Raw genomic sequence first — 19,644 nt, forward strand, 5'->3', positions numbered from 1 at the left:
TTTTTTTTTTTTTTTTTCTTCATATTCTAATTATTAGTTTATGATATTAAACTTCACTTACTTAAAATATTAGATCTAAATAAATAAAAAATATATCTTCTCCTTTTGTATCTTACATAAATGTATTAATCTAAAATAATAAAAATAAAAATTATTTGCTATTATTTAAATTAGTTCTTAAAATAAAATTTTATGATTTTATTACTATGTAATTCAAACTAAAAAAAAGCAACAAACCACTAGATTTCAAGGTCCTTACGTTGAATCTTCAATTTCAAGGTCCTTACAACTATTTAACTTCTTTGATTTAGAACTTTTTTATGTTTTAGTTTGTGTTCTTTATCTTAAATCTTTTTAATTTGATGCAACAATCTTATATTGTATGAATATTTGATCTACAATATAAAGATAAGTTTTTACAATGTGATATTTTTTTTCTTATGGTATTAATCATTTATATTTAGATGTATCAATTTACATAATTTTTGACCTTAATGAATAGAATTTTGAGGATTTAAATAATGTTATCATTACTTGATTTGTTCCTTTTCAACCAAATCTTTGTTTTTGGCACCTTTCAAAGAACCAATTCACATGTAATTGCTTAAGTGAGAAATTGTTTTAACAAATCTACTATTGCTTACATCCACAACAATTCTTTGATTATGTCTTTTAAACCATATTCAAACTAATTAATAAGAGAATTAGTATTTCAATCCACATTACAAAGTTGGTATAATTTGATAGCATAAATAGCAATTAGACTTGATTTTTATTGTAAAAATTAAAATTTCATTCTTACTAATTGTTTTTATTATTTTCTCCAAAATTAACTATAAATACTTTAAAAAATAATTTTATATTATATAAAAGTAATGAATATTTCTATACAAAAAATATTAATCAAGAAATAATATTCATAGATAGAAGTATGTTTATCAATCCTACTTGAGCAATTCCTTCAAGGTATTAAAAAAGAAGTAACCTTAAAAAGAATTTGACTTATTGAAAAAAATTTCAAAAAAATTATTTGATTTAAAAATACTTATATATATATATATATATATATATATATATATATATACTAATCTTTGGTTGTTTCATATATATATACTAATCTTTGGTTGTTTCATACTTGTAAAAAATAACTTTTAGGATATACTTTTGAAGTTGGTTTAATTATATTTTCTTCTTTTAACTACACGACTTTTTAGTGCAAATATAAGACTTTAATGTCAACTTTTTTTTTTTTACATATATCAATAGTAATATAATAATTCTGATTGCTAATATAAGAGATTTTTACATAAAAAATATTAAAATATATGAAAAGATTTGCAATAGTTATAAATCTATTTTCACCTCTATTAAATATAGCATCTACAGTTTGTTTTTCTTCCATCTCTATAATAGATAATACTAAGAAGTCTAAAATTCTAAATAGAAGATTATAACTTGCAATCTTTAATAATTTTTTAAAATTTATTATAAAGAGTTAAATTTCTTTGTTTAAAGAAGAAATAAATGCTAACAATAAAATAAAATAAAATAAAATAAAATAAAAATAAAAATAATGGTAGCTAATTCATAAACTACAAATTACAATAATATTTTTAAAGATGTAGGATAATTTATTCATTGCTAAAAATAATTAACCATAAAAAAATAGAAATTTTGTTAAATTATTAAAGAAATAAATCTAAATAAAATCTAAAAGACAATATACTTATGTTCTACCTAAGAAAAGAGAAAATAAAGAAAGAAGAGATGGTAATAAGAAAGAAATATAATGACAATTATGAAATATAAAGAGACTATATAGTCTTAAACCATGACTAGAATTCAAAAAAACATGCTAATAGGATTTAAAAAAAATAACCTCACTCTTGCTTTAATATATATTACCTACAAAAAAGGCCTTGTAGAAGCCTCTTAGAGATGGCAAGGCTATTAGCTAAAGCATGAATTGTATAAATTGCTTCCAATAGAACTAAATAGAAGAAACTTGCGGAAGAAGTTGTAATAGCCACATGACATATCTATAAAAGTCTAATCATCTACTTTACATCTAAAAAAACTTTCTTATAGCTTCTTAAGATAGATATTATCTTTCTAATGTATTTCTATCTACTTTTGCTTACTTCTACTAACTTATATCTACTTCTTTTTATTGAATGACAATAAAATCAAATACAAGGAGTTTTTGGTAATATTTGATTGACCATATGTATTTTTATAATAATACAATATAAAATTAGACCTAATTAGATTTATATTAAAAATAGATATTTTTAGATTATAATTCAATATATATTTATATATTTTAAAAAAAATTTAATACCAAGTTATATGTGTATACATATATCTACTAGTAACATATATATATATAATTAGCAGCAATACGTATTTCCTCATATTCTAAGAATATATATAAATTCTTTAAGTTTTTTATTTAAATATTGTATTTTATTTTTTAAATTATTTATTTCAAAATATAATCAATTTAAGCTATTTTCCATATAAATATATAAAAATTTATACACATTTAATAATTAAAATTTTATGTATATAAATTTATACACATGTGGTAATTATTATGCCACATCAGCAAGATTTAAAAAAAAAAAACATTGGAAGTTGGAAGAAGTCTTTTTGTTTCTGCAAGTTCTGTAAATAGATTATATTCTTAATTAAGTTCTTCTTTGGATTTAATTTATAATTTTAGATATAGATATTCGACCAATAAATACACAACTATGCTTTTCAACAAATATTTTTAAATAGTCTATTGCTGAGGTTTTTGAGCACAATTTTTTTTTTTTTTTTTTTTTTTTTTTTTTTAACAATTTATAAAACTGTAATTTTATCAATATTTAATTTCAAGTTTAAATTTGAAATTAACATCTGATCTTTTACTTTTTAAACATAATATTGTAACTACGCACTACACTTGTTTTATAGAAATAATCAAACAATTATATAAAAGAAATAAATGATTTATTTTTTAATTTTTTAAATATGATTAGACTATCCATTAATATACATGTACAGCTCTCTAAAAACCACACGCAGTTATTTATATAGATGGTTGATATCCTGTTGTTTAAAGAGAATTAATGTGTAACACATCTGCTAATATGTAACAACGAAACATCACAATAGTTCACAATGGTTTTGAGAAAGACACTTTGAGCCACATTATACGGTAAAATAAGAAACTACTGGGAACTCTTGTTAATACCATGGTCCAGAACATGTGAAGCTTAAGGAACGGAGCGAGTGCCTAAAGAGTGTCCATTTCGCAACTTTGGCCTACCTGCTTCAGATGGGTTAGTGTCAAAATTCTCAATGAAGAGTTTCCTCGTCGATTCACTTCACAGCCTGTAAACATAGAACAGTAGCTCAATGCAGAGCATATATACGAGATGCCCTGTACGAAGGGGTTGAGGTCTTCAATGGTCTGCATTATAGTATCATGAATACTTAATCGAAGCATACTGACTTTCTGCTTGGATGCAAGAACACCACCAGTGCATATTACATGTGCGGAATATTGATATAAGCTTAAATTTGAAGATAGTGTTTATGTTTTATCATTTATCATACTCGTACACGAACATTTGCCATTGTACACAGGTGACGCATGATTTTGCAGATCTCATGCTACACAGAGACGGCACAAGAAGCCAAAACTTCCAGAAAACTTTCCAAATATGCCAATACTGAACGTACCCCTCACTCCAAGGAAATTCCGAAGGTAAAGTCTAAGGCTTCTATTCCGCAGCATCATCAGGAGATTTTCCTTCGCTTACACCAACTTTGCATCAGACGTATCAGACATGGCTCCAGATCACCCTGAAAAGAAAACCAAAATTTGTCAACTCAACTGCCATCCAAAACCGATCATCGATTTAGCAAAAACATACATTGAGTTCAACCCAGGTAACAAAAAATAAAAAATTAAGGAGATGTCATGACGTAAAGCATGCTTGAAGAAGCCAGATTTGGGTCTAAAAATCTCATACATGAAATTCGTCATCGATCATAGGTTGCCAGCATTTGATCATAACATGAATCTGAAGAGCTAAGATCAAGCGAAATCGACGCCTTCAGGCCTATCATCAAGAATCCAAGGTCGCAGCAACGACTCCACAGTAGTTCGTCTTGCAGCACTCAGCATGGAAATAAAAAATCGGCAGCCATCAATCTTGTACTCTTCAAGAGGATTCATGTGACCGAAGCAGCGGACGTTGACAGCAGCTCGCAGTCGGTTCATGTTCACAAGGTGATCCCTCCAGTAGCGATCAAGAGCATTCAGTGCCACAGCTCGCTCTACTTGTTCAATCTGGTAGTGAGGCACCAAGGTTCCCTTCAACTTCTCCTCAAACATGCCAATAATTAAATCACCAACGTATTTCCTCAGCAAGTGTACCTCACGGTCATACTTTCCCCTCTCAGCTGCAGGATCTGAAATAATATCCATCCACCGCGAGATGGAGCCAGCCTTGAAGCGGAGATTCCTGTGCCCTTCGAAAGGCATTGGCAAACCTGGCAACTTGAGAAAATCTACATCTACCTTTTCACAGTGGCGTAGCCCCTCGATGAGCATAGCTGACGTAACACCACTCAATACGTCAGAGTGGGAAACGTAGGGAGTTTGGTGCTCATCTGAGTTTTGTTGCCGCCCTGAAGTTTTATAGCAAAGGTCGTGGAACTCCTCCAGGACGGAATCAAGCTCCCAAGCAGTCGGTGGCTTGGAGGGATGCACATATGCGAGGACCATCTCGTCGGCCACTGCTTGCATGTACTGTAGCAAGCGCTGATGGGTACTATCTGCATCATCCAGCAGCAAGGACTGACGGAGAGTGTAGACGTGGTTCCTCTGGACCTCTAAGACCTCATCAAATTCAACGAGAGATTTTCTGATACCAAAATAGTATCGTTCAGCTGCCGTCTGGAGGGACAGGAGCTGCTTGGTGAGGGAACCATACTCGAGTGGGACATTTTCCTCCAACCCCAGTCTGAGGACAATGCTATTCGCCCAGTCCGTGTTGAATTTCCGGAACATTTCGTCTTCCAAGCTGATCATGAATCGGGTTGATCCAGGATCGCCTTGACGAGCTGCACGGCCTCGAAGCTGATTGTCAATACGACGAGACTCGTGGAGTGCTGTACCAATGACGTGGAGACCCCCCAAACGCTTCACCTCTGTGCCTTCATTGCGGCAGTGGACTTGACATTCCCGCAAGGTGGAGAGATAAGCTAGAGCAATCGTTGGCCCGAGGGTGATGATCTCAGCGCCCTTGCCTGTTGCCATCTCTATAAGATCTTCCTCTTTCTCGGTCTTCGCCAGCTCGAAGGCAGCAGCTACGGTTTCCTTTGCCTGTCGGTAGTTGGACACTTTCCCGTTCATCCCTAGAGCATATTTCGCAGCAAGGCTCGCTCTCGCTAGTTTCGCTTGTGTGATAGGCCCAACCTCGATCTTCGACAGTGCCATTTGGGAAAGGGGCGCCCCGTCAGTATCAACATTCGGTCCATCTGAAGTGAGAAAGCCCAAAAGCCTGCTTTCTACAATCTCCTTAGCCAGCATTTCAGGGTTGCCGCCCAATATGATGTCAGTCCCGCGACCAGCCATGTTAGTGGCTATGGTGATGGCATTTCTGCGTCCGGCCTGTGCGACTATCTCAGCCTCACGGGCAGCGTACTTCGGACGCGCATTGAGAATGTTGTGTGGTATGCCCCATTCCTGAAGAAGATCTGAGAGATGCTCAGACTGTTCAACGCTAGTGGTTCCTACCAGAACGGGACGGCCCTGAGAATACATCAGAGAAACCTCTTCCCGCACTCGGTCCCATTTGCCTCGTGTGGTGGGAAAGAGCTGGAGGGGGAGGTCTTGTCGGATGTTCGGAAGATTCGTAGGTACTTCTACAACAGGCATTTTGAACATCTTTAGGAACTCCGCTTCCTCGGTTTTCGCAGTACCTGTCATGCCAGAGAGCTTAGGATAAAGCTTGAAGAAGGACTGATATGTGATTTGCGCCACGGTCATTGAATCCGCTTGAATGTGCACACCCTCCTTGGCTTCCACTGCCTGATGAATGCCCTCTGACCAGCGCCGATTCTCCACCACGCGTCCTGTGAACTCATCTACAATCTGAATCTGGCCATCTTTGACGATATAGTGCACGTCTCGGATGTGAAACTCCTTGGCTTTCAGCGCTGTAATCACGAACCGGGCCCAGGGGTCCTTATCGTCCCAGAGGTCTTGAGTGTCGAGCGCAAGCTCTGCAGCTGCCACACCCTCCTCTGTCAAATCCAAACTCTTCTCCTTGATGTTGACTTTGTAATGGAAATCTGGGATGAGCAGCGCAGCTACTTCAGCAGCGGCTGGGTAACGCCCCGCATCCTTACTAGACTGGGTACTGATCAGCAACGGATTGCGACCCTCATCAATCAAAACAGAATCAACCTCGTCCACAATTGCGAAGTTGAATGGCTTGGGCCACCGCATGACGAGATCCTCCTCTTTGTCACTAATGTTGTCGCGAAGGTAGTCGAACCCAAGCTCTGAGTTGTTGGAGTATGTGATGTCGCAAGCGTAAGCAGCTCTTCTTTCAGCAGGCTCCATACCTGACTGTATCAAGCCCACAGAAAGCCCCAAGAAACGATGTATTCGACCCATCCATTCTCCGTCCCGCTGAGCCAAATAATCGTTCACAGTCACTACGTGTACGCCCTCCCCTGACAAAGAATTCAAGTAAGCTGCTAGGGGCGACACCAAAGTTTTTCCTTCTCCGGTGCGCATCTCGGCTATGGCGCCATTATGCAGCACTGCTCCTCCTATAATCTGGAAAAAAGAAGACAAGAGCGGACAACCCATTAAAGTTTTGTTTTCGACAATCGTAACGAGTAAAACTGACATTCTAGACGTGCTGTTAATAAAGCCAAATGAGATCAAACAGATTTAAATAGTTGCAAGAAGATGTAAAGCACGATTCGATCACCTGGACGTCAAAGTGTCGCATACCAAGAGTGCGTCTAGCTGCTTCTCGGACCACTGCGAATGCTTCGACCTGGATTTCGTCGAGTGTCTCGCCTGAAAGCGCAAAGTTGCACAGAAGTTACACTATTTGTGGTCATATTGCATAATGACATCGGTGACATACCCACTCACAGGCTATCCATTCTAAGAAAACAATTTGCATAGTTTTTTGAGAGTATTTGATATAATGAACTCTCACCCTTCTTAAGGCGCTCTCTGAACTCATCTGTCTTGCCACGAAGTTGAGCATCTGAGAGACTCCTCATATACGTCTCCAGACTGTTGACTGCATTGACGAGCTTGTCGTAGTCGCGCACCACCCAGTGATTCAACTTCCCGACCTTCTGCATAGTTTGATTTGCATTTCCTATTGCTGAGCGAAATTTCTTCCACGCTGAAGAATGTTCTGTGGTCGCTGGATTGGTGTCCACAGCCAGTGCATTCTGGGTCACTCCGTAAGGCTGCTTTTTATAATTCCGTCCACCCAGCGACTCCTCCGCCTTCTTCACCACCACTAATCTCAATCCTCTAAAACCTAAAAAAGCAGAACAAAGCGACGAATTTTGGCACCCTACATCACGAAATGCACTCTTCCATACAGCCGCGGGTGGCGCACCCTGATAATTGGGGGCCCTGTCGATGCCCAGCAGGCGCGTAGGCTGCATACCTGCCATGGGCATCCAAAGCCCGTAGGCAAAACCTTAAAAAAACCCTTGAATCCCTCTATTGGTCTGCGACCTTGAACCCAAGAAACCTCCTCAGTAGCCAGAATGCATAATCTCAACTAAATGCTCGGTATGGAGAAAGTTGTTCATGCGCAAGTATAACCTAAAGTTTCATACCAAAGATCCTATCAATGTTACACAGATCATTTAACCTAATTCTTAGCAAAATGTCTGCGCCGAGATCTGCACGAAGGCATAACAGACCACAATCAAAAATTATCGCTCTCTTGCTTGCAAACCACCATCAAAACATTCTTGAGTTTCTGACATGACTTGAGAGAGCCCATTCATCATAACTTGCGAGCGCGGCACTAACTCTCTCTCAGGTCCCCGTGTAATCCAAAAGACCTACTACAAATCCATGAAACCCTCGTGTTCTTGTGTGACGATTGTAATAGTTTAACCATTTAATTTAACTTTAAATCCACAGCTGAAACGACTGGATGTTCTGGTGCTTGAATGAAAAAGGCCACCCCACAATTCACCGCGATGCCACCTTAATAAAGTCCAGAAGAAGCAATTCCTTCCACCAAATCCATTATGCCACAAGCAGCAGCTTCAACCTGGCGCAGATTCTGTGGACGTTTCATACTCAAATTCTTCCTTCGAAACTTATTGTATCAACCTCTCAAGCTGCCATCAGTTAAGTGGAAAAGCGATAGACTCACCTGAAGACCAGCAGCTAATTTCCTCACTTTCCGACGATGAACAGCCACAGTCCACTACCCAGCAGAAGGAGGCGAATTGCCTGTTGTCACATTAAGGAGATGAATAATAAAAATCGAGAGGAGCCGTTATCGTAGGTACTTTGTGGATAAAGTTGCCTTCATAAAACCCAGAGGGCAAGCGTGAGGTTCCAAAAGAAGACGAGTCACGATTTACACCTCCAGCGACAGGTGTGATATGTGTCATTTTGCATTTAAACCCTCGAGTTCCACTATTTCTACATGTCCTTGTTCAACCCACTTCTGAAGGTTCAACCACAGTTATGTCTGGTGATGGATGAATGACCGTCTTTTGTCTCTTATTCCACACTGTGCTGGTCAGCACGAAGTGCATGAGGAATTGTAGACCAACCCAGTGAGTCTTAATTTGCTCTGTGACTTCGCGTTGTCAGTTTTGGCTTGTGAAGTGAACAACTATGTAGTGTCAAGTGCGGATCAAAATTACTACTGCGTCATGCAATCCGGACGGTACTCGCATCGAATGTTGCAAAGGTTTTAGAGCGTCTGATACCTCATGCAGCATGGGAGAAGCTTTAGTGCATGTATGTCCGATTAGGAGAGTACTCGAATGTTGCGGTTTCGCAATTGGAAGTTGGGTTCTGACTTCAGATGCAGCAAAAGATAGTGTTACAAGAGATCTGGGTAGTTTCGGGAGGGAAATGCCCTCGCGTTCTTGTGTGACGATTGTGATGAATCCCGAGAGATTTTTGTGTTCAAGGAGAGAACTGATAGGACCTGTTAGAGCTTTGGAAAGGATTTCGAGGGCAGCAATCTGTGTAGGCCATGTATGAGAGAATAGGGGAGTTGTAGCAAACCGAGAAGAGGTCTGGGAGGTCCGGAAGTGGGGCTCGTGTGGTCGCGAAACAGTGGCTGCTGCTGCAAAGTGTTTGTTCGTGGTGCTCGTGTGTTTGGACTTGGCAATCTCTGCTAGTTATGGGATCAAAAGTATCTCCACTTAATTTTACGTAGATTCCTTTTTGAGTTCTGAGGAAGTCCAAGATTGCAATCAATGCCATGTCTTGGCAGATAGACGGAATTCGCTTGGGTTTCCTCCGCAAGAATTTTTTACCTGTGTGCTGTTCATTTGTGTTGTCACACTTAGTTCTTCTAAATGCTCTTTATTAACTGAAATACGTTCAGCAAACCTTTCTATTCTCACCCTGAGGTGGCTTGGCAATGCTCCCTCTCTCACTCCATATATATGTATAAAATGAGCAAGGGAGGGCGTGGTATTATACGATTCTGCGCAATCAGAACGGAATTCGAAACTGAATGATTGTTCTCGATCTTATAATAGCTAAATCGAGCAAAATTGTTTAAGTTCAAGTTACGTTTTTGTTGAGGATTTTTTTAGAGGAACTTAAAGCATTCGATCCACTTCTTCACCTTGTACCTCTTAGTATCGAGTCAATCATGTCTGATGATTGAAGCTTTCATATTTTTGCAGCTACGAAAGTGGAAGCTACTACTCCATCCAATGCCTCTGTTGAAGCTCACTGCAAAAGTAACTTGGAATTGGAGGTAGTTCTTAAAAATTTCACTCGGCGTTGCAGACATATATCGAGACTTTACACGTACGCCTCTTCCTCACTCGGATACCTAACATGGATCTGGACTCTTTTGATCGGTGAGAGAGGAGTTTCCAGTTGTGTGATAGAGATTGGCGTTTCTTGTACAAGAGGACTGTTTTTGGAAACTTATTTGTGCAGGGTGAATGTTTTGTGGATGCAGAATAGGGAATAGCACTCTTGGTTTGCTCTTGGTAAGGATCTGCATTTTCCGCTCGTTCTGGACTTCAATATCTTTGTTTCCTTATATATCTTCTCTTACACTGCATGAATTCCTCACTTCCTAACATCACAATGATTTTTGAGAGTAGAAGTTAACAACTACAATACAGTTGCATGTTCTCAAAGGTTGCCATGGAGCTCATGTGGAACTAAGGTACAGAAAGTGATTATCGAGCCTCACAGAAGCGTCGGAGCAAGGTGTCTTACAAGGTTTCGGTCCGAACTCATAGTGCCTATTGTTTGTGGATGTCGTGGGCATTGGAAATTTCAGACAAACCTGGAGTCTCTGAGCCTGAACCTGCATATAAGGTGTTTTTTCTTTTTCTTTTTCTTTTTCTCATTAATTTTCTCATTCCTCATCAGAAATTTAATAAGGATTTCAGTAGTTGCAAAAACTGAGTTATGTTTTGATGGTTCAGAATGTGGGAAACATCCATGGAGACGAGCCTCTTGGGCGAGCGTTGGTGCTTCTGCTTTCGGATTGGCTCTGCTATAACTATAAAAAGGATCCCACGGTCAGATTTTTTTCCTTATTGGATGTTATTGATTTGTGTGCTCTACGTTCCAAGTAAAAATCTACAGCTTCTTTTGCTCTTCTGGGTTCCATCTTACAACATGCACCCAAGGATTTTTCTCTTCCCTCATACTACATGTTGACTGGTGAATCGCATTGATGGAAGCCCGATCCATTGGCAACGCTTAGTGTAGCTTGAAGGATTTGACTAAAACCGTAACCCTAGCCACCTGAACTGCTTTCTATAAATTTTTGGGGGATCAATGTGGCCCATCTTGTTTCAACATTGTGCTAGTTTGCTACCTGATAAAAGACGATGTTTGGCCAGCTTCACTAAGCTGAAGATCATCAATTCTCTCAATTTTGGCTGTAGTGAAAACTTGTGCAGGCCTCTTATAGTGGACAAGATACATCTGCATCTATTCCCATCCAGGAACTCAGATGGTTTTGCTGTTGCAAAGCCGGGTCCCACTAGAAATAATGCGCACAATGTCTATCTTAACCGTGATTTCCCTGACCAGGTGCTTCACCCTGATCCACTTCAAATGTGGTCCTTTATTTCTGCTATGAGCTTCCTGGACAATTTTCAACGTCCCTCCTACAATGTGGTGTAGTACCGGTTAATGGAGAATGTTGATATTTATTACTTCTGACGTTTCGTTACATAATTTCGCAGTGCTTGTAACGCTAGTTCTGACGCGTTCTTGCGCGTTCTGACATCCGAGTGAAGCCGAACTAAGAAGAGCAAAAACTGGCTGTTTTTTAGATTTTCCGCGTCTGGAATGATCATCGAAAGAGCATGCCAGAGCTTGTGGCGGCCACAGTCACGGTGGGTGTATAGGTTTCTAAATTTCATGGCGGATGATTGAAGATTTGGTCAAATCCTAAGTAAAGTGGTAGCTTTTGCTTTTGAACACTTATCTTTTTGAATATGGTGAATGGAGTGAATGGAAGGCCCAGAACTTAAGAAATAGCATCTCAGGAATGAAGGTAAGAGTGGAACACTGCGATCTGGACAAGGGAAAGATGATGAAAGCCGCGCAGCATGACCTGATCAGTGGGTGTTTACAACTAACGAAATCTAATGATTGTGGCCATTTCAGTCAGGAGTACATGGGTGTGTCATGTCATTAAAGGAAGGACGGCCAGTGGCTGCTACAAATGATATCACGGGCGTAAGCCATTCTGTGCGTTTTAATACCAATTTCACTTTCATGCATTCTTGTAGTCTAACTTGTTTTAAGAAATTCATGTAGTACCTTGTGACATTGGTCTTCTCTTTGTAAGTTTTTCTATAAGTCAGGACATGTATATATCACGTCCACGATGTATTTTACCCCAGACTCATCGTCAATTTGTATGATGAATACCCACAGACACAAATAAAATTTGATGAAATTTTGACTATTTCAGATGAAAGCGAGCACTAGATTTGGAGACTATTACCGCCTTCTAGTTCGTGGGCAAGTTTACGGAGGTTGGTATCTTAAAATCCTTTTTCTTTCATACAATTTTTTTTTTTTTTTTAAATTAAAAGAAAAGATAGTCAGATAGATAAATAGATAGACAGATAGCAATGGCTTACTTCACTGACCTATTCTTGATGCGGGTTGACAACAACTAGTTTTGAATGTTTACATGAGATTTGCAGTGACAGCGAGCGCCCCCGTGTACTACAACCGAACAACTTCTATATTTCTTCCCAATCATGTTCCCGTTACGCTGGACTTTATCCTTGATCCATTAGCTACTACAGTTGATGCTGCACTTATAAGAGGTCATGGCCTGTTTGACAAGGGAAAACCCCGAACTACCATCTCACCAGCTCCACAAGAAAAATGTTTCGGTAAAGGCACTGTTTGAGGAGCAGGGAAATAAACCACCACCCAAAGAAAATTCCTTCAAACCGGCCAAAATCCTTACAAAAGGACTTGATTTCGATTATGAACCAGGTTTTGGGCTGTCAAAGCAACTCAATCCATCTATCTATTTAGTGCTCTTAATTTCAGCTGCAACTATTTTGATTTGTTTGTTCCTCTCTAGAAGCGGCTTCAGCAACCTAGCACCACGTAATCAGCAGATTTTTTAAAGAAAATGAGCGGATAGAGCATTACCTTCATCAACTTAGTATTAAAGTTTGCTCAGGAATAGTAGATGACCAGAGGAAGCTGGAAAAATACGGTGCACTCTAAAGAGCTGGTTTGCACCAAGACATCGAGAGCTTCTTCACTTGGATTAGGTAATTTTCAATTATGTTTTTTCGGTTTGGTAGAATGAAGAAACCGTAAGATTCAACAGGTAAGACTGATGGTCTATTCTACCAACACACTTAAAAGAAACAAAGGATTATTTCTTAAGGTTGCTACATACTTGAGTTGGTGGGTAAAACGAAAAAAATATACAAAAAAACTAAGTTGATTTTGGTGGAGTCAAAGGAAGAATTATACTTTGACCCAAAAATATTCTAATTTAGTAAGTTGGGTTTTATCCAGAAAAAAAAATAAAAGTTAAAGAAATCAATGCTTGTGGGATTTCGGTCAAAGATGATCTTAAAACTGTAATTGAATGGTGTGTACTTGCATCAAATAAATTGTACAAAGTTCAAGTTTTTAAATTGAAAATATCATAGAAATGTCTTTGTTTTAAATATATCAAAGGAAAAAAATATCAAAAAAAAATCAATATTTTTGTATTTTTTTTAATTATCTAATACTAAATTTTTATATATATGGTAAGAAAATGAATAAATGTTTCAATGTCAAACTATAAAATAAACATTTAGAGGCAACAACCAATTTTTAGATATTTATCACCTATATAGTTCGTATCACATAATACTTCCATTATTCTTCATATTTATCTTTATGAGTGATTTTTTAAGAAATTAACATAGATTTTAAAATTTATCAAATTCATAAAAGATTGGTATAAATATTATATATGAATATATATTTGGTATGTTTGGAGCTCAATAAGCAATGTACATCTGTAAAGCTTTATTTTTTACAAAGCCAAGGTAAGAAATTTTTCAAAACCATTAAATCTTAAATGGATTTTATTTTATTATTTAAATACTGAAAAATCTATTTAATTAAAAATAAAAAATATGAATCAAATTATGATGTTTCATCTTCCTGAAAATCAACTTTATAATTTCAAAAATAACATTCATGTAAGATATTTGTATTGTTCTTGTTAAACAAATCTTGGAGAATTTTATATTGCTTAAAAACATGGTTGGTGATAACACAGCTTTAATTGTTGGCATTGCACAAACTTCATAAATAAGATTTTTTTTGCCACTTTTATTCTTGTCTCTGCTTCAATATACAACAAAGTTAATTTTGTAAACTTTTTCAAAAAGAATGTACAAAAAAGAGTACTATTGTAAAAAAATTAAACACTTAGATCCTTTGATCTACTTGTTCATTTTCTTTATTTGTTGAAGAATGAAAACCAAAATAATAATAAAACTTATAATAATAATAATAATAATAATAATAATAATAATGGAAATTTGATATAAATAAATTTACAGCTTCACATTGTCTCAAAGAGTATATACAACACTCAAATAATAGAAAAAAATCTTTTAAGGAAATAAGTATGGAAGAAAAAATAAATATAGCATTGATAGCAAAAGAAGATATAAAAATAATTTAAAATTTATATCTTAAGGATATTAAAGTTTTATATACCTGCTACAAAATTTAAAATGATGCAAAAAAAATTATAAATTGATATGTCTAATGGTGTAACTTAATTAATCTTGAATTTTGCATGTGTAAGGATTAGTGAGGTTGTTATGTCAAAATAAATAAATAAATAAATAAAGTCAGAAATACACAACATTTTAGAAATCACGTAAATATTCTAATTAATGAGTATGTTTAATTTATAAGGTAGAAATGACTAATTTATTTATATAAATAAAAGGATCTTTAGTGCCTAGCTATTTAACTTTCAGTTCCAAAAGAGTTAACTAAACAATGTTTTAAAATATTAAAAATGTTTTCCAAAATAACGTTTCTTCTTCTTCTTCTTCTTCTTCTTACATTTTATATTTGATTGAAAAAACTTAAATGTTTTCTAAAAATTAGAACTCATTAAATTTAGCATATAGTTAGTCATGCATATTTAAAAATCAAGTACCTTACGATTATAAATTGACTTGTATACTCTATAAAATAATTTTACTTCCTAAAATGTGTATCATTCTCAAAATCTATTGAGCATTTTTTTGTTTTTAAAACACTGTGTAAAAATATAAGCATTGGTCTTCAAGTTTTCATACAACCCATTTAATAGCAATGTACAATTTAGTTATATTTTAACAAGAAACAGCAACAAGTTCTTTCTTTCATCCACTAAAGGTACCCGACATTGCGCTGCGTGCCCCATATCCACCCAGTACCCTTACTAAGGCAAATGTATACCCGCTAGAGGGATATTGATTGCACTTACCTATGTCTGCCCAATACCCTTACTCAGGAAAGTATATACCCGCCGGGGGTTATTGTTTTCGCAGGACTTGCAAGTATCGTGATCGCCTTCTGAGGAGACCAAAACATCCGAGGTGTAGAAATCGCGGCGTCGACACCTCGGCGAGAGCGGAGCCTTGTAATTTGCAAATTTTGGTTGGTGGCAGCGATGGTGGCAGGGAAGAGATTAGAAGTGTGGCGGATGCGTGGGCTTGTGAAGTATGCCGAATCGGAGCTCCTGCAGCGGCAGCTTGTGGAGCGGAGACGGCAGGGAAGCGCTGATGTGCTTCTCTCGTTGCAGCACCCACCTACATTCACAGTAGGCAAACGTCGCACGCTCCACAATTTGCTAGCGTCGCCTGCGGAGCTGAAGGCCATTGGAGCGGAGGTGCACATCACCGAGAGAGGGGGTGACATCACTTACCACGGCCCTGGGCAGGCGGTACTCTACCCGATACTAGGATTACGAGAGTTGCGAGTCGGGGTGCGGGCTTTTGTTGAACGATTGGAGGATGTGATGGTGGATGTGTGCAAATTTCATGGGGTGAATGCTCGCGGGAGGATGGACAAGGAGACGGGGGTTTGGGTGGAAGGTTTGCGGAAGATTGGCGCTATTGGTGTTAAGGTTTCCTCTGGTAGCATTACCTCCCATGGACTAGCGTTCAATATCAATCCCGATTTGGTTTACTTCGATCACATAGTGCCGTGCGGTATTCGGGATAAGGAGGTGACTTCGCTGAGGAAAGAGATTTCTCCCGTGGTACCGGATGCCGAGGAGGTGACGGAGCAGCTGATTCAGAGCTTGGCCAAGCAATTTGGATTTGAAGCGGTCGTTGATATGGAGCCCTTATAGTTCATGGCCATGTTCATCAAGTGCTTCTCGATTATCCTAATGGCAGTTCGGATTGCTTCGAATGCGAATTGATGTTGCACTGTAACGTTTTTTCCGAAGATTTGAATGTTGTAGACTAGAACGAGAACAGAACTACAAAGCAACTAAACGGAAATTCGCTGTCAGCTCAAGTTCTAAAATTCTAGCTGTGTAGCTTTTTTAAAAGGATTTTGTAGTTATGCGTATGATGGACATGAGACGAACAATCATATTAATCCCGTCTTCTGTTGTTGCAAATGTTTGGAATGACTAAATTGCTGCAGTAATGGAGTGAGTAAGGAGCTACTACAGCTGGTCCAGTATTTCGCTTGCTAGCGACTTGGTGTGAAAGCGGGATGTCGAAAAGATTTTGCTGTGGCATTCATTCTTCGTAGGACAACAATGCCATGTCTCATAGGATTTGGTAGACATTTCTCCGGCGCTCATTTGGCCAATTGAACTAATTGTTTCGTTTCAAATCCCATGTGAAGGCACCATAGTCGGCATTAGAAGAAGACGCGGGCGACTCTGGCCGAGTGCTCTTAACAGCCAACATTCTCGAAATCACGTGAATCGAGCTGCACAACGACCGATTTTAGGGTTTGCAAATCGCCTCAGGCCACTTCGACTTCAAGCCCAACTTTAACCGGAAACATAAAAAGCAGGAGTCAAGAAGGTATATATGGCTAGAAGAGGTTGTGTGTTTTAAAGTTAGTAATTGGTTTTAATTAAGAAACTTCACTTGGTTGGTTTTGTATTTTGACAAATCTATCAAAAAATGATGATAGGAAAAAAAGAAAAAAAGAAAAGAAAAAAGAAAAACAACAACAACAAAGTTAAAATGGTGTTAAAATGAGATTAAGATGTGTTAAAATTAAGACATGAGCTGCATTTGTTAGGATTACATTAAAAATTAATTTGATGAATTTCATGGTTTCTATTTACTTTGCATCATGTCTAAAATTCATTATTTTTAATGATATGTTTTCTTTATTAAATAAAAAAATCTTTGACTTTAACTTTAAAAGCTATTTGAATTTTAACTTTTGAAGTGGATATTTTAATAATACATATCTTTTCATGTGTATAATTATGATTTGATGCATAAAATTTTGTATTTGTATATAATTTGAGTGAAATAGGACCAGTGTCATATTATGAGGTGTTTGGTTTAAGAATGCATAGGGCACCTCACTATGGAAGATAAAAGAAAAATCGCAACAATAAGTCTAACAACTTTGATAGATTCTTAAACAAATTACAATTAAAGATTAGCAAATATGATCAAACATCCATCAAATTCAATCAAAATTTCAAATGAATGATATAAGAAACTCAAAGTATTCCTATAGACCCTTTAAAGAATCATAAAGAAATAACATAGAAATTCAAAAATATATTAAAATAGAAATATTAACAAAATATTAAAATAGAAACCTTAATTAAATCCTAACCAAATTCTAAATAAATCCTTAACAAATCCAAAATAAATCCTAGTCAAATCCTAAATAAACTCTAATCAAATCCTAAATAAACTCTAATCAAATCCTAAATAAATCCTAAACAAATCCTAAATGAACTCTAGCCAAATCTTAAACAAATCCTAACTAAATCTTAAATAAATCCTAGTCAAATCCTAACCAAATCCTAAACAAATCCTAATCAAATCCTAACCAAATCCGAAAATAAATCCTAATCAAATTTTAAGCAAATCTTAACCAAACCCTAAACAAATCCTAACCAAATCCTAAACAAACCCTAATCAAATCCTAACCAAATTCTAACCAAATCCTAAACATAACCTATACAAACCTTAACCAAATCCTAATCGATCCCTAAACATACCCTAATCAAACCCTAAATAATCTCAAGTAATTCCTATAGCAGATTTAAACCTCAATAATTAATGAATGAACCATTGATTTTAATTCAAAATTTGTATACCTTTTAATAATTAAGTTGACAACAAGTGCAATTTTTTTGAAAAAGATTGAATTCACCAAAAAGATCAATCCTAATATTTGCCAGATGTTGGTCAACCTTTGTAGAATAGGTAAATAAACTTTGTGGTAAGTTACTGGTTGGTTATAGATAACCTTCAGGATTAGACTGATGGTTAGGTAGTTTAGTTGGTAACAATAGGTTGTTAGTGGAATAAATGATTAAGAATTCAAAGGGTCATAACTTTTGGAATTTGCTGGCCAATAGTCCATCTTTTGGTAGGATAAAGAGCTTGAAGAAAGGGAGATCAGGGTGAGACTGTGATAGTCGTAAGCCGGGGCAAGCTTGGTACTACCTCTTTTTGTTTCTTTGTTGTTGACGAGTAATAGATAGTTTTTGAATACTGAGAAGTTAGTTTGGAGTGCCAGACTGTGAGAGTCGTAAGCCGAGATATTGAATTCTGTGTGATGAATTGAGAAATTGAATACAATAGGTAAGCTAGAGATTAGTAATTGAATATATATAAACCACAAAGAGAGTAAGTGGGAGGTGAATGGATAAGAATATAGAAGTATTGTTGAATTGATAGTCGTAGAATGGATTATATGTTGAATTAAGACGGAAGTAGTAAGCCTTGGTGTTTTGTAGTTTGATAATTGATTTTAGATAGCCAGAGTACAGTCAATTGTGATACTAATAGACCCAATTTATATAACCAATCTTTTCCTATATTCGAACATACTTCTATTAGTTCAATTGCTTTGGTATATTGAAGCTTGAATAGAATGAGAACAATATTTTGGCATTGTTGCCGGGAAAATGATAACAATATGAAATGTTAGAAATTGATTGTATGGGAGATGGAATTATATGTTGAATGAGAACGTGAGAAGAACTAGTTTTAGGGTTAAAAATATGTGAGTTGTAATTCAAGGCAATATTGATTTTGTAAAGAAGAATGGAAGATTATGAGTGATAATCATGAAGGGAAAGATTATCAAAGAATTAATCGACAAGCAAAAGAAAGACAGGAGCAATTACGCATAAGAAATCTCCTACGGAAACGACTAAAAGGAATTGTAAGTCCAAGTAAAACCAAAGGAAGAAAAATTCAAATTCAAATAACAAGGAGACCAGTGATAATACCAATGGTCGCGGGAGTGCTAGAAGTACCAATTGCAGTATAAATGGGAGTAGTAGGAGACCGAACTACAAGTGTGGTACCATTACCTACTTTTAGTGGTTGGCGAGGCTCTGATCCCGATTATCATATATCTCAATTCTTGACAGCCTGCATGGCTAATAATGGTAGAACTGAAGACATTTGGTTGAGATGGTTGCCAACAAATTTAAAAGATACAGCTTTTGAATGGTATAATCGGCAACGAGTGGGTAGATTTTCCAATTGGGAGGCCTTGAGGAATGCCTTTCTATCCCATTTTAGACCAATTGGATTTGAAGATCGGCTTAGAGAAAGTTTTATGAATAGCAAGATGTTTGCGGGGGAATCAGTGGAGTCCTATTATGGCCGGGTCGCGGATATACTTCATAAATG

The 19,644-nt window shown here is 36.7% G+C and overlaps 3 protein-coding genes across 7 annotated transcripts; 2 read left to right on the forward strand and 1 right to left on the reverse strand.

Moving 5' to 3' along the window:
• Positions 1 to 3,198: 3,198 nt before the first annotated feature.
• On the reverse strand, positions 3,199 to 8,709 carry LOC112278402 (protein translocase subunit SECA2, chloroplastic). 5 transcript variants are annotated; one of them, XM_024511836.2, is made up of 6 exons: positions 8,436 to 8,703; positions 7,242 to 7,950; positions 7,005 to 7,096; positions 4,026 to 6,847; positions 3,733 to 3,855; positions 3,199 to 3,381 (listed from the first exon to the last, which is right to left on the reverse strand). In XM_024511836.2, the coding sequence occupies exons 2-4, from the start codon at positions 7,720 to 7,722 to the stop codon at positions 4,091 to 4,093; spliced, it is 3,330 nt and encodes a 1,109-aa protein (XP_024367604.1). In that variant the 5' UTR covers positions 7,723 to 7,950; positions 8,436 to 8,703; the 3' UTR covers positions 3,199 to 3,381; positions 3,733 to 3,855; positions 4,026 to 4,090. The 5 variants fall into 5 exon arrangements, with proteins under 5 accessions (XP_024367604.1, XP_024367602.1, XP_024367605.1 ...); XM_024511834.2 differs by having other exon boundaries at positions 3,199 to 3,460; XM_024511837.3 differs by lacking the exon at positions 3,199 to 3,381 and having other exon boundaries at positions 3,560 to 3,855; positions 7,242 to 7,709; positions 8,436 to 8,709.
• A 574-nt stretch (positions 8,710 to 9,283) lies between these two features.
• LOC112278403 (uncharacterized) lies at positions 9,284 to 13,163 on the forward strand. The gene is made up of 10 exons (XM_073532007.2): positions 9,284 to 9,437; positions 9,940 to 10,066; positions 10,224 to 10,254; positions 10,554 to 10,591; positions 10,702 to 10,797; positions 11,185 to 11,317; positions 11,563 to 11,625; positions 11,900 to 11,983; positions 12,210 to 12,273; positions 12,448 to 13,163. The coding sequence occupies exons 5-10, from the start codon at positions 10,703 to 10,705 to the stop codon at positions 12,657 to 12,659; spliced, it is 651 nt and encodes a 216-aa protein (XP_073388108.1). The 5' UTR covers positions 9,284 to 9,437; positions 9,940 to 10,066; positions 10,224 to 10,254; positions 10,554 to 10,591; position 10,702; the 3' UTR covers positions 12,660 to 13,163.
• Positions 13,164 to 15,364: 2,201 nt separating this feature from the next.
• On the forward strand, positions 15,365 to 16,406 carry LOC112278298 (octanoyltransferase LIP2, mitochondrial). The gene has a single exon (XM_024511559.3). It carries the CDS (start codon positions 15,447 to 15,449, stop codon positions 16,128 to 16,130), a length of 684 nt encoding a protein of 227 aa, XP_024367327.1. The 5' UTR covers positions 15,365 to 15,446; the 3' UTR covers positions 16,131 to 16,406.
• The last annotated feature ends 3,238 nt before the right edge of the window (positions 16,407 to 19,644 follow it).

The sequence above is a fragment of the Physcomitrium patens genome, chromosome 25 (genome assembly GCF_059467195.1).
Source record: "Physcomitrium patens ecotype Gransden chromosome 25, ASM5946719v1, whole genome shotgun sequence".
NCBI lineage: Eukaryota > Viridiplantae > Streptophyta > Bryopsida > Funariales > Funariaceae > Physcomitrium > Physcomitrium patens.

What these genes read in the sequence shown, in the direction of transcription:
- LOC112278402 (XM_024511836.2), bottom strand. Translation starts at nt 7,722, where the DNA reads ATGCCCATGGCAGGTATGCAGCCTACGCGCCTGCTGGGCATCGACAGG. An exon ending in CAGAGAGCGCCTTAAGAAGG is followed by an intron (nt 7,097 to 7,241) that starts GTGAGAGTTCAT and finishes TTGCGCTTTCAG; the next exon opens with GCGAGACACTCGACGAAATC. An exon ending in TGCGACACTTTGACGTCCAG is followed by an intron (nt 6,848 to 7,004) that starts GTGATCGAATCG and finishes TCTTTTTTCCAG; the next exon opens with ATTATAGGAGGAGCAGTGCT.
- LOC112278403 (XM_073532007.2), top strand. Translation starts at nt 10,703, where the DNA reads ATGTGGGAAACATCCATGGAGACGAGCCTCTTGGGCGAGCGTTGGTGC. An exon ending in TTGTGGCGGCCACAGTCACG is followed by an intron (nt 11,626 to 11,899) that starts GTGGGTGTATAG and finishes TGGCCATTTCAG; the next exon opens with TCAGGAGTACATGGGTGTGT. An exon ending in TCACGGGCGTAAGCCATTCT is followed by an intron (nt 11,984 to 12,209) that starts GTGCGTTTTAAT and finishes TGACTATTTCAG; the next exon opens with ATGAAAGCGAGCACTAGATT.
- LOC112278298 (XM_024511559.3), top strand. Translation starts at nt 15,447, where the DNA reads ATGGTGGCAGGGAAGAGATTAGAAGTGTGGCGGATGCGTGGGCTTGTG.